Source organism: Sceloporus undulatus, chromosome 3 (assembly GCF_019175285.1).
Source record: "Sceloporus undulatus isolate JIND9_A2432 ecotype Alabama chromosome 3, SceUnd_v1.1, whole genome shotgun sequence".
In the NCBI taxonomy this organism is placed as follows: Eukaryota; Metazoa; Chordata; class Lepidosauria; order Squamata; family Phrynosomatidae; genus Sceloporus; species Sceloporus undulatus.
The window spans coordinates 77,104,973-77,119,103 of record NC_056524.1 but is presented as its reverse complement, the minus strand read 5'-3'; the positions used below and the strand labels follow the sequence as shown (position 1 = coordinate 77,119,103).

Sequence of the window (14,131 nt, the reverse complement as noted above, 5' to 3'; positions counted from 1 at the left end):
TTCTTCTTCTGTGGTTTTTAAACCAGGGAGAAAGCCTAGTGACAGAGCAGCGGAAAGGCTGAGTATTCTCTCCTCCTGCTCCTCCGTCTCTAGGCTTGCTCCACAGGGGAAGAAAGCCTGGCAACAGAGCAGCCAGAAAGGCCGCCTCATGTCCACCCCTCTTGCACCAAAGGGGCAGAAGAGCCCAACTGGGTACTGCGCCTTCTCTGGGGTGTGCCACCCAGTGCCATCTGCACCCCTTGTGCCTCTCCAGTGATGCCACTGTGGCCCTCTGTTGGGAGTGCTTTGATTTTGTACTCCTGCATGGTAAGGAGTTGGGCTGGGTGGCCTTGGTGGTCTCTTCCCACTCTATGATTCTATGATCAGTATTTGATCCAAGATATGGGAACTCTTTTACTATTTCATTTTCCTCATTGTCTTGGTTGAACTGATGTTGGCCCTGCGTGGCCATTATTTTTGTTTTCATTATGTTCAGGGGTAAGCAATAGAAATCCAAAGCTAGTGAATATGGAGGTGAAGTGACCACTTCAGTTTTAACTCTGGTGTAAGGATATCTGCTCAAATTTTGGGGAATATTAATTAGCTCAACACACCAATATAGGGCTCCTTACAAGTACCCTTGTCAGATCGAATCCCAGCCTGTTTACGAAGGGACCAGAACTTCCAGGAACTGAGGCAAAGGCAAAGTCTTTGAATTTAAATCTAGTTTATTGATGCACAGGGGGACACACTCACACACATACATTCACTCATGCAATCACTCAAGGCTAATAGAAGAAAGGGAGGAAAAATGGAAAGAGAACACAAGGCCTGCTAATGGAAATACTTGCCTGCAATGGTTTCCCTCGGAATCAAGGTAGCTGCAGCAACACTGAAGGAAAATGGGGAAAGGGGTGTGTGGAACCAGGAGAAGCAGACTGACAGAGTGCCTGCCTGCCACCAACATGGAACTTTGAACAAAGGAAAAACTGGACTTTTTATAGGTTCCTAGTCACGTAGCCAGTGGAGGCTCTTGTCCTACATCAAAGTAAACCAAATTTACACATCACTTGATCCATAGGCATCCCCAGCCATGGGAAAACTATTGTTGCCGGAATGGATTGTGTCTGTGAAACATCTCCCAGTCATAAATCTGTCTCCTAGGTGTGAAGGAATCTTTCCTGTTTGCAACTCCTAAGTAAGGCTGCTGCCTACGTGGTCTCTCCGCTTTCAGGTCATGGCAGCCAGGGGCAGCTCCCATAATGCCTTTCCATTAGGGTCATCAGGAGACATACTTCACCCTATAGATGCAGAGCTTGCTTGGAGGCCTCTATGATCAAGTGATGCCAGGGAAAAGGGGCCACCTGATTACCTCCACAGATGCATTTTGGGATAGGGATTTTGGGGGTATTTTTTATAAAATTCCAGACTTGATAACACTGGTAAGTAGGGCACAAAAGCATGAGGAAGGGCGTTGCCTAAAGCCAAGCCATAAAATGGCCCAGGAGTGTCCAAAATGTAGCAAAAATGCCTCCATGGTTTCTAAAGGGTATTTGGGAATACAGTCGCCCCTCCTAACTCGCAGATCTCGAATCTGTGACCCTGGAAATCTGCAGAGGGGTGACCTCTGCTATTTTTAATGGGCACTCACTCCCTGTGTGCACAGGACCACACATGGGCACACACCCCATTCAAGCCTATGGGGCTTGACTATGCGCAAGCCTCTCTTTTTGTAGTGGGGGATGGACAAGGGCTTTTATGCTTGTCAGGTAATGGTATGTATGATACATAACAACTTCTCTGATGACCTTCAAAGGTCAGAAGCATTTGTTTTAAAGGTAATAAATGGCACTTTGTATTAGTCCCCAAACAGATTTGAATAAAAAAAGATTATACAGCAGTGGAATCACATGCTCCCTATAATTGGCTCTGGTCAAGTTTGCAGCTGCATTCAGCACAAGCTGAAATTTCTGGACTTTCTTCAAAGGCAACCCAAGTGCAGTCCTTTCACAGCAATACATTCCAACTTTGAAGTAAATAAAATCATTTTTTTCAGAAATGGATGCAGCAGTCACTTAGCAAAGCCAGAGTACTCTTTGTCTTTGCAACCTGAAAATCTGGGTCCAGAACACCCAAGCTGTGCTTCTTCAAAGGAAGTCTGATATAACCCCAAAAAGGTCATATCCCTGATGCCAGATCAGAGGTTCTATTAATCCAGCATTTTTCTGTTTTGCTTATTCATTTTCATGAAGCTCATTGCAATGTCCAAACAATGATTTAGAATATCTACTGCTTCTCTGGATTGGAAAGTGGAGATAAAGGTGAGTACCATCAAGGTACCATCACCAGATGATCTCTCTCAGTGGTTTAATGTCAATTTTAGCCAGCAAAACAGCATTCTGTAGGAAGCCACAAAACAAAAGGCCAAGCTGTTAAGTGTTCCTAAGCATGACCAGTGTAACTTTCTAAGCCACCATGCACATCAGCATCATGGCTGTACATCAATGCGGACCATGCTACATACATGCAATTTACACAGCACTCCAAACCTACCAATGCAATGAAAGTGACATTCAGTCTTGTCTTCTGGTTTGCATGCATGGAAAGTGTGTTTGGTTATTGCAGACTTCTATTCCACAGGTGACTCCTACACATATATGAAGCAATTTTCAATGTTTCTTTATTTGGGGTGTTTTTTGAAGATTGCTTACCTAGTTATCTATGAATCTCACAAATGTAAATAATTTGCAAGGTTCTCGTCTTTAGTTTTGCTGTTGTGTGCCATCAAGTATACTTCAGTTAATGGTGACTTTATAGTCTTCCAAAAGACCCTGTAAATAACAGCTCTGCTCAGACTTTGGAAACTTAGGGCCATAGCTTCCTTGATTGAGTCAATTCACCTCCATGTGGCCTTCCTCTGCTTCTACTGTTTAACTTTACCAAGCATCAGCATTTTTTCTGAGTCATGCCATCTCATCATAGGCCCACTTTTGGGAGATCTGTGGTAGTCAGGGCAGTCTCCTCCACATTTTAAATGAGCTCCCTCTCCCCCCATCAGCTTTCTTCACTGTGCAGTTTTCACATCTACATAGAAACCAGAAATATCATATCATGGACGGTCCTAATTTGGTATTCAATGATATATCCTAATGTTTACCTAGTTGTCCTTGCAACTCTTGGTCTTCTTATTTCTTGACTAAAGTTTCTATTTTGGTTAATGACAGAGCCAAGGTACTGAAAATCTTTAATAATTCTAATTCCTTCACCACCCACATTAAAATTATGTAAATAATGAGTGGTAATTCTATTTCAAGGCTGCCCAGCACAAGGGATGGGATGCACAATAATCTATAAGGAACAAACAGATTTTCTCTCTGAAATTATTTGGTATGTTCCATTAGCCAATATATGTTTGTAATATGGTCTTTAGTGCCTCTTCCTTTTCTGAATCCAGCTTGATCATCTAGCATTTCTCACATCGTATGTGCTAAAAATCTATGTTGTAAAATCTTGAGCAGCATCATTTTGCTTCTATGGGATTGTTCAATAGTTGCTACAATCCCAGGTGTCCCCTTTCTAGTACAGTATACAGAACAAATGCAGATCTTCTGAAGCATCAGAGCATACTGGACTTTTTAAAGCATTAAAGCATCAAAAGATGAAGTAAGGGGCAATACAGACTACCCCAAAAGGGCATCTTGAAGCCTCCCCTGAGAGAGCCTGGTTGGGGCTGCGGCCCCAATCTTGCTTTTTGCTGGCCCAAAAAGAAGTGGCAAATTGGCATATAAATGACGTGTTGCCATAGCACCCTGAAGCCAGTCCACGGGTGGGCGGCATGACGCTGGCGTCCGAATGGCTTTAGAGCATGCGGTGTCAAACGCTGTGCTCTGAAGCTGCCTGGAAACTGGTGCAAAGGGGCGATCTGTTTCACCCCTAGGTACACCTAATTTTTCTGTCCATCATCCACTCTGTTCTTACCTGCTGTGAAATAATCCTGTTTTTTAGAGTATGAAGGTGAAGCTGCACAGGAAGTATATACTCTGTTACTTCCTTTTTGGTACAGAGATAAAGGGGATAGGGACAGCACTGAGTGAAAACATAACATATCTCTATAGTAGTGGCTTACCATTCTAATATCATAGTAATCACCTTTCCTGAATACTCAAAGTTCCCTTCAAACATCTTTTAATGTTTTTCCATATAAGTTTATTACTCTCTCTTTAAAAAAAAATCCTGTGAGAAAATTCCTATCATTTTAGTCAATTTCATGATTCCACTGATTTCCATCAAACTAGATGGCAGCAATTAGGAAAGTGGAAATAAAATTTACATTTGTTGGAGTTCAGCCAAGCCTCTTCTCTCCCTGCACACACTACATCCCAATTCTACAGTTTCAAGTTAAGAAAGATGCTTCAGAGTGAGAGTCATAGTAGTGACAAAGGAGAACACTACTGCCATTAATCTATGGAAAGAACTGCCTAAAAACTTCAGAAAAAGAAAAAAAAAGCTTACTACAGAGACATGGCACCATTAAATGCATTTGAAGTTTATTGCTTACTTTGAAAGTCAAACAAATCAGAAAAGAAACACTTTAAAATAGTAATTCTGCTGGCTTTTTTCCCCTGAACCAAAAGAGTATTTACAATGTGCATTTACAGCCAAAGACTGGTTTAGGAAAAAGAAATCATAAAATGCCTTAATCAAACTTTTGAAGTACAAAAATATATTTTTATTACAACACTTAAAAGTTAAGGCCACAACACTTCTGAAAGACTGTGATACCCATATTTGTTGCAATAATTATAATTATGAACACAAATAAATACTAGGAAACAAGCCCCAAATCATCGAAATCAGTCTGAACATGTACATTTTACACAAATACAAATCCATCACTGTAATCATTACATATAAGCCATTGTTTTCAAGTATAAATAGAAATAACTTGCTTGCAAGTTTCCAGCCATGACATCACATATATGTAAGTACCATCCATTTCAACATTATAGTACTACACAGGTAGAGGATGTCTTTCTGTCCCTATTTGCTGGTGGCAGTTCCCTTTGATTTCCCACAGCATGGTTCTGGTTTTCATCTTTATTCTTTTCATCAGATACACACACTTGATTTCTTGATTCCTGTTCACTCTGAGGTAGTTTTTCAAGTTGGTTTTCATCACAACTGCATGCATTCTTCTGTCTTGAAGACTTTCGTTTAAAAAAAGAAAACTAAAACAAAGAGACAAAATTATAAAAAAAAACCTTAAAACGACCAAATAAGACAGAAAATGGTTATATGTTGTAGTTAAAAAGAAAGCAGCCTGAATAAGTTTACCCCTATCTTGAAATAATATGAAATGATACGTATTTCTAGTGTTATGACTAAAATGCTGACTCAAACCCATGATTTCTCAGAATTCAATCCCACTTGAATTCAATGGGATTACTTCCAAGGGAATCTGCACATTATTTCACTTATAACCCGTGCAGCAGTATTATGACTATAGCCAACAGAAACAGGCCAGAGAATCAGCATTCCTAATAAATTACTGAAACACAAAGCATTATGCAACTGTATGATAACTGATAACAGATGTTTGTTTACAACATCCAAACAGATTGCAGACGTTTATGTTCACAAAATAAATGGAGATATATCCCCAGCGAATTATTCTGCTTTCAAACTGCAAACTTATTTGGTTTACTACTTTAATCTATAAGCAGATATAAGAAACAAGAATAGACTTTTAAGTATTTAAGCCTCTTTTACCTGAAGTTATATAGTTTAAATAGAGGTTGTCATATGGTATCATGAATTTGCTCTACAATAAGAGACTATAGTAAAGAGCTGTAACTTATTTCCTAGCAAATCAAACTACAAGTCAATTTGACATCACTTCCTACTGGAACCAAGAGAAAGGAATATAAAGTACATAAATGTATAAGAAACTTATATGACTTTAAAAAACAGAAACAATTAAAAGTCTGATTTCAGGGGAGTGGGAAGATGTTGCAATAAGGATATACAAGGACACAAAATTGGAAGGAAAAGGCCACAACTTTATTGAATACAGCTGATGGATAGGGTTGGCCCAAATGTACAGGTCTGGATCTGGCACTGACCAGCTTGCCTGTTGCTCAACAAACCATATTGCTGGGTCACAGCTGGGCCTCAGGATAACAGAAGGGGTAACCGATTGATCGCATACCCGCATCTTCACCTCTTTGTCACTGGGGGACACTGAACAGGAGTTGCCCTTGCAATGGCAACACCTCAATGCTCCAAGCACCCCCACGTCCCCATAGGACTCCCGATCTAGTGCTCCACACCACAGGAAGCCATGTGCACGAGATCCAAGGCCCATGCTACTGCCCCTGGGAAGTTGTGACAGCATACCATGACCCCTACGAAAGCAAACAAAGGGTGGGGAGAACCAAATTGAAATGACACCGAGCACCCCAGCCACATGGCCTTAAATAGGCCTCTCCACCAATGAGAAACAAAGACGGGCGGAAGTCCCGCCTCCACCAGCCTTTCCACCATTCTGCAACTGAGCCAAAAGGGGAGGCACTTCCAAGTGCACAGCCCATTGGGACCTGTAGTCCCCAGCTGCTCCTGGAAGTGCCCCCCCAGGCCTGTCAGATCAATCTGGGGCCAAAAACACCACCCAATGCCTGCTGGGATGAGGCTAGGCCGGGCAGAGGAGACACCACTGGTCTGCCACCTTCCCCCCGCTCCCAGCAACTGGCCTGGCGAGTCAGGCAGCCCCATTTTTCATTGTAGCCAAAATAATTTGGCAGATATCAGAGTATGTTCAAAGTGCAAAAAAGAGATGCTGTAAAGAAATAATTTACAGAATTCTGATGGCAGCATACTAAGCCTTTAGTGTAGCTAAAGGGAAGAGATTCTATCTCAATATTAGGAAGGACTTTCTGATAGAGCTATTCGACAGTGGAAGATACTCCTTCAGAGTGTGGTGGAGTTTCCTTTGGAGGTTTTTAAACAGAAGCTGTATGGCCATCTGTTGGGATGCTTTGATTGTGTGTTCCTGCATGGCAGGGTGTTGGGCTAGATGGCCCTTGTGGTCTCTTCCAACTCTATGATTCTATGAGGTTTTAATGAGAACATGCAAAATCCCATGAAAAAGGGATGACTTAGCTCAGATTAAAATGTCACTTATCAAGTGTGATCTACATTAAGTTGTGCAACTCATAAATCATACATACAGATTACTCATTCTTGCCTGACACTGGAAAGCCAGGAAAAGTACATTGAATAACGTAGTTGGAGTCTTGCTAAATTCTTCAAGATTTGCCTGTACAAATTTTATGTCTAAAGAGAGGGCAAGCATAAGAGCTGGGCATATAAACATGCCACCAATAACTGCAAGTTCACCATCTAAAGAAGACTGATTGCTATGACAGTGGGCCCTTCCCTTACACGGGGGATCAGTTCCGGATCCACTCACATAAGAGAAATATCGCGTATGCTGGAGCCCCGTTAGAGGTAATGGGGCTTGTGCCCACGGCGTGCTGCAAAGCACGCACTACAGGTGTGCGCCCCATTACTTCTTCCAGGGCGTGTGAGGTCTTTTTCCGGTGCGGCTTCCAGTGTATGCTGGAGGCCGTGTAAGGCGCACCCACGTATGACGTGGGCGCACTGTATATGTTGCTGTGTGCCTTCAAGTGTTTCTGACTTATGGCAACCCTAAAGTGACCCTACAGGGTTTTCTTGGGAAGATTTGTTCAGGGTTGTGGTGGTTGCCTTTGGCTCCCTCTGAAGCTGAGAGAGTGTGACTTGCCGGGGGGGGGGATTCCATGGCTGAATAGGGATTCAAACCCTGGCCTTCAATCATATTCCAGTATTCTCTATTATTATATAGTTATACATTAAATAGTATTTATAGAGTGCATCTGCATGGACTCTTCAAGAGATTAAACATAAATATGACCCCAGCCATTAACTGCATCAGCCCATGTTGTTCCTTACTCTGTAGAGGGCAACCACAGGGCTAGAATGTACACTGGGTACAATAATGCATGTATTCACTTTGACAGGGACAGTCTAACATTCATTAGATGGGGAAGGGAGATACAAAAAGGTAAATACAATGGGATGGAATTTTTTTTACATGGTTGAAGGTATGTATCAGATGAACTAAAAAGAGGTTTTTTTTCCTCTTTTTGCTATGCTGCTGCATAGATTTTCTTTAATTATTTTTACCCTTTTTGCCTTGTCCAGTAGTCTTCCAGACGTTTTGTCATGACAGCCTGCAACTGCTGGAGAAGCATTGTTTGTAGCATGAACTTCACTCTCACTCTCTAAAAATAACACAATAGATTAGCAACCATTTGTATTAAGCCCCTTTTCAGTTATATCAAACTCAAAACTTAATATCATAAGCTTTTCATCTTGATAGCCAAACCTCAAGAATTTCAGTTTTATTTAGGCCATACCTATTTTTAGCTGTTGTGTTTAAAGTGGACTCCAGATGCGTATGACAGATGATAGGGTTTAATATTAATGGATATGAAAAGTGTTTTGTCTAAAACTTTTAAAAGCAACACAAGGCAGGAAGTGCTCAACATGAAAGAAAGAAAACAGCACATAACCCATCCAACAAGGTTGCCTAACATTTCTGAGTTCTCTTGTTGCTAAAACAGACTATTCTGCATTGCTAAGATCACCTCAGAATGTCAGATATATTTGACTCTCTCTCAATTTGAGTTGCAGTCTCTTTTGACATATAAGTAGCTTAACATTGTCTAAGAAACAAAAAGTTCATGGTCTGACCTGAGAAAGATCCTTAACAAATCCTATACAGCCAATACTAGATACTCTCAATAGTACTAAGAAAGACACTGACATGAAAGTTACCAATCCCAAAAGAGCTAGGACTCCTTTAGAAAACACAGAAAACTCCTTTCCTCTGAACAGGAATCCAGTGCTCAGTTCATTATTTCTGGAACCAAAGCTGTAAATATTAAATGTTGATAGTAAAATTGTATATTTTCCCCACCTTGCTTAATTGCATCTTCTTCTGAGATACCATCTTTTTTCTACACATAAACAAAAAACAAACAGAGAAACAAAAACCAAACAGGAAAGCATAACATTATTTTTTTTTGTAAAAATATAAGTATTTGATTGTGACAGGTTTTTAAAAAGAATTTTCTAAAAGGAATATGAAAACACTACTCAAATGCCTTGTTGCATTTTCAAATAATTCTACACTGAGCCCATCCTATATGTGGAGGATCTGTTCCCCCCCATTCTACTCTCAAATCCCACTGTTTCTATGGCATCGTGCTCCTACATGTGGCGCCGCATGTGCGCCTGTGATGCATGCACCATTTTGTCCTCTCAGGCTTGCCATACGCGTACGCGCAAATCTGCATAGAGCAATCCTGTGCCTTGCAGAGATTTTCACCAATCAAATAGGGTCAGCTTGATTTGGGTTTTTTTTTACTTAAATTTTGTACTTCATCAAAAATATTTTGTACCTTCACAGTGTTGAGGATCTTGTATACATGAAATGTTAACAAGGCCAATTAAATCAATTTCAATTCCAGATTGTTAACATAGCAAAATGTGAAAAGTCAAAGGCTGTGTATGTATGAATACTTCTGCAAGGCACTGAATATTGCACAATTGTTTCACAGCTACAGCTCAATAATTATGTCAGAAACAAAGCTCGTGATGTGCTTAAATAAATGAAAATCTTGGGAGTGCTCCTTGAGGGTCACTTTCCAAAATTACACATTAATAGTTCCTGACATTTACACAGTTCTACCATTTTCCACTATTTGAATGTCTCCTACTTTTGTGAATACTCTTAGCTATTTCCCCATATATCTGAGACCTCCCCCCCAAATACCTGTATAATATCACATTTCTTCCCTTATTCAGCTTCCTTTTCAAAACTCAGTAGTTTGTAGCAACATAGCCTGCAACAAACCTAAGCGTATATAATTAAAATAACTGTACAGTGGACTCTTGTTAATGACATAATGGTGTCCCTCATAAAAAATGGAAAATTAAGGGTTGATATTTGAAATTCATACTTTTTTTAAACGTTTTCAAACCGTGGATGCTTGAATCCATGTATAAAAAATCCGTGTATAAGAAGGGCCGACTGTACATTGCTTCTTGAGTACGCCATCTCCTCTTTCTCTTTCACCTCCCTTCTGTAGAATTTTAGATTCCAAGGTCCTTGGGGCCAGGACATGCAGTTTTGTTCTCTATGGCAGTATCCACACTGCAGGAACAATCCAGTTTAACACCACTTTAACTGCCATGGCTCAATGCTATAGAATTCTGGGAATTGTAGTTTGTTGTGGCACCAAAGCTCTCTGACAGAGAAGGCTAAACATTTCACAAAACTACAGTTTCCAAAATTCCACAGCACTGAGCCATGGCAGTTAGAGTAGTGTCAAACTGGAATACTTCTGAAGTGGGATGCAGCCTATAATCAGTGCAGTCCATTGATGTTGCTAAATAAATAAACAAAAGTGGTGAAACCCTGCTTCAGACCTCTTCAATGTGTATTTTTATTATTTTGTTCTGTATTTTCTCTTGGTTAAACACTAGAAGAATCTTTGCTTTAATGCTGACATATAATTCAAGTGTAATAGATAATGGAATATATATAATTCACGTGCAGTATATAATGGAATATATATGTCTGACAGAAACAATGCTGAAAATGAATGCATGATTTACCTGTATAGTTTTTGTAGTCATGTGATTGTTTTTCTTACTGTCACACAATTTGTTGCTTTGTCCCACATCTTCAGGTGTGTGATTATCTTTATGTTCTGTTGTATTTTGTTCTTTGTCTCTGACTTCCTTTTCATTACTGTTTTGTTCTTCATCACCATCACCATCACCACCACCAATCTCATCCTCATCTGATGATTTCTGATCCTGGGGTATCATTGGAGAAAGAAATTTGAACATGTTCAACAGAATGAATAAAGGTTTCCAGACTCAAATCAAACCTCCACTTTGGTTTTTGTTTTACAGTCCAGAATTTAACAGTGTAAACAACTGTTAAGGGCTTAATTGACGGAGAAATCTGAGAACTAAGGCCATACATATAACATAAAAATATATTCTAGCATGTGCCTCACACTACAATGGATAATTGGGTATAAATAACTTTGCAAATAGCTTACCTCTACAGTTTCTGTAGCCACCTGATTTTCTTTTTCATTCTTTATTGATTCGCTGCTCCTCCCCTCATTTTGAGCTGCTTGATTAGCATTCTGATCTACTGCCTCTTGTTCATTTCCCTCATCCTTTTCTATTTCTTTTTCAACATAGTCCACTTCTTCACCTCCACTACTACTCTCTTCTTCATCTGATGATGTTTGATCCTATGATAGGAACCAAGAAATATATTTTATAGCTTATGTTAATCAAATAAAACATTTGTAACCCCAAATCACTCTTTCACGTTAGTAAAAGAGTGCAATTTAGAATGTCACAATGTAAAGGAATTTATTTGAGGGGGGGGAAGTAAATGTGCTTCAATTAGGATTGGTGGAACTGTGAAATATATACACTACAAAATTTCTTAACCAAGGACTTAAACAGGCATTGAATCCAAGATTCTGCTACAGGCTTCCAAATTATTACACTGTCAGTCAACCCTTATCTCACAGAAAAAGAAAACATATTGAATAGAAATTCTTACTTTCAAGGGGAAAAAAACCTTGAGAATTTTATTGAATACTAAAATTAACATGCATAGTTTTAAAGTTACATGATTAGTTTCACTGTTACAGTCTTCTTCTTCATCACCATCACCACCACCAATCTCTTCCTCATCTGATGATTTCTGATCCTGGCGTATCATTGAAGAAAGAAATTTTAACATGTTCAATAGAATGAATGAAGGTTTCCAAACTCAAATCAAACCTCCACATTGGTTATGTCCTGCAGTCCAGAATTTAACAGTGTAAACAATTGTTAAAGGCTTAATTGACAGAGAAATCTGAGAAATAAGGCCATAAACATAACATAAAAATATATTCTAGCACAGTGACGGCAAACCTATGGCACAAGTGTCAGAAGTGGCACTCAGAGCCCTCTCTGTAGGCACACATGCCATCATCTCAGCACAGAGTTTGCCAGAGTTTTTTACTAGAAAGTCAGAGGGACATGGCACTTTGCGATAAATAAGTGGGTTTGGGTTGCAGTTTGGGCACTCAGTCTCTAAAATGTTTGCCATCACTGTTCTAGCATGTGCCTCACACTACAGTAGATAATTGGGTATAAATAACTTTGCAAATAGCTTACTTCTATAGTTTCTGTAGCAACCTGATTTTCTTTTTTACTCTTTATTGATTCGCTGCTCCTCCCCTCATTTTGAGCTGCTTGATTAGCATTCTGATCTACTGCCTCTTGTTCATTTCCCTCATCCTTTTCTATTTCTTTTTCATCATAGTCCACTTCTTCACCACAACTACTACTTTCTTCTTCATCTGATGATGTTTGAGTCTATGATAGGAACCAAGAAATATATTTTATAGCTTATGTTAATCAAATAAAATATCTGTAACCTCAAATCGCTCTTTCACATTAGTAAAAGAGTGCAATTTAGACTATCACAATGTAAAGGAATTTTTTTTGGGGGGGGGGGGAGCGGGAGTAAATGTACTTCAATTAGAGAGGATTGGTGGAACTGTGAAATATATACACAACAAAATTGTCTTAACCAAGAACTTAAAGAGGCATTGAATCCAAGATTCTGCTACAAGCTTCTAAATTATTATACTGTGGGTCAACCCTTATCTCACAGAAAAAGAAAACATATTGAATAGCATTTCTTACTTTCGGGGGGGGAGGGGAAACCTTGAGAATTTAATTGAATACTAAAATTGACATGCATAGTTTTTAAAGTTATAGGATTATTTTCATTTTGCACAAATCAGTACTTTTATAAAACTGAGACTTTACTCAGCAATGTAATATATTAATATAATTCTTGAAACAGTTCAATTTGTATCAACAGAACAGGAATCAGAGGCAAATTTTGTATAAGCTACTACTTTGTGTAGCCATGGCAATTATTGCAAGAAAGCTGGATAATGCTGCAGTTCTGAAACCTGTACACACACAATTGCCACAGAGTAAATTTCACTGATTCTTTCTGTGTGTCCCTTCAAATCACCTATTGACTTATGGTGACTCCATGAATTTTCTCATCAATCCTGTATAAGATCATGTTACATGTTTGGAAATTCTCTTAGAATAGCTACTCTCATTTGTCATTATAAACAGCATCATCCCCCACCCCACCAGTGCCTAGCTAAAGACAATAAGCATTAATTGATATGAAGAAATATGTTTCAGAAACAACTGCATTTGTCTTCAGAATATGTACATGGCTGCTAGAAAATTCACAAGTATATGCAAGACAAAGAATGCTATGAGTCTATGAAACTCCAGAGATACTGGCAAACACAATTAACATTTAAATCTGAGTATAAGCTCTCAAATGCCAAAGGTTGTACTGTAAAAGAGTTCTGTCAAGGCTCCTCATATTTCTAGAGCCTCTCCAAATTCCAGAGTGCAAGGAAAGAATTAAAATGAGCTCCACCTTTGTAGAGAGGGGACAATTATACAGAACATTTACCAACTACTTTATCCTTTTTGTGTCAAATTATAATTACTGAAATGAGAGATTTCTGAAGTCAGAGCATTTGATGCAGGATAAATATATATATTTACACATGTTTCTAGCACATAACGTCACACTCCTAGACTAAAACTACTTAAGTTACCTTCTAGCGTGCCAACTCCCAGAAAGCAAGGACTCTTCATTATAGCCACAGCATGCCTTTGAAATTGATTAATTTGTGAGAAAGACAAAACTTTTTCTAACAGTCATATTTATTTAAACACAAATCTCAAAATCTCTGTTCTATCCTTATCCATTTTCAGTGTCCTATGATAGTGCTATTCAAAGTAGTGGTTTCTCAACAAGTGCTAGTCCACAAAACATTGGCTGCTGGTCGCTGGCATGTTTCCAGAAAAGGAACAGTTGCAGACAATGGGCACAAATATGGTGGTGGTCTCTGGCACATTGAAAAAAAAAAAAACAAACCCAAAACTGCCAGTCCCCCATATCAGTGCACTGCCCTAT

General features: G+C 39.3%; 1 protein-coding gene across 1 annotated transcript in view; it reads right to left on the bottom strand.

Annotated features, from left to right (window-relative positions):
- Window positions 1-4,505: 4,505 nt before the first annotated feature.
- RPGR (retinitis pigmentosa GTPase regulator) overlaps window positions 4,506-14,131 on the bottom strand; it is a 117,111-nt gene continuing 107,485 nt past the window's right edge. The window contains 5 exon segments of the mRNA XM_042460864.1: window positions 4,506-5,207; window positions 8,203-8,300; window positions 8,999-9,038; window positions 10,702-10,905; window positions 11,157-11,357. Of these exon segments, the coding sequence (XP_042316798.1) occupies window positions 4,983-5,207; window positions 8,203-8,300; window positions 8,999-9,038; window positions 10,702-10,905; window positions 11,157-11,357 (768 nt within the window). The 3' untranslated portion in view covers window positions 4,506-4,982.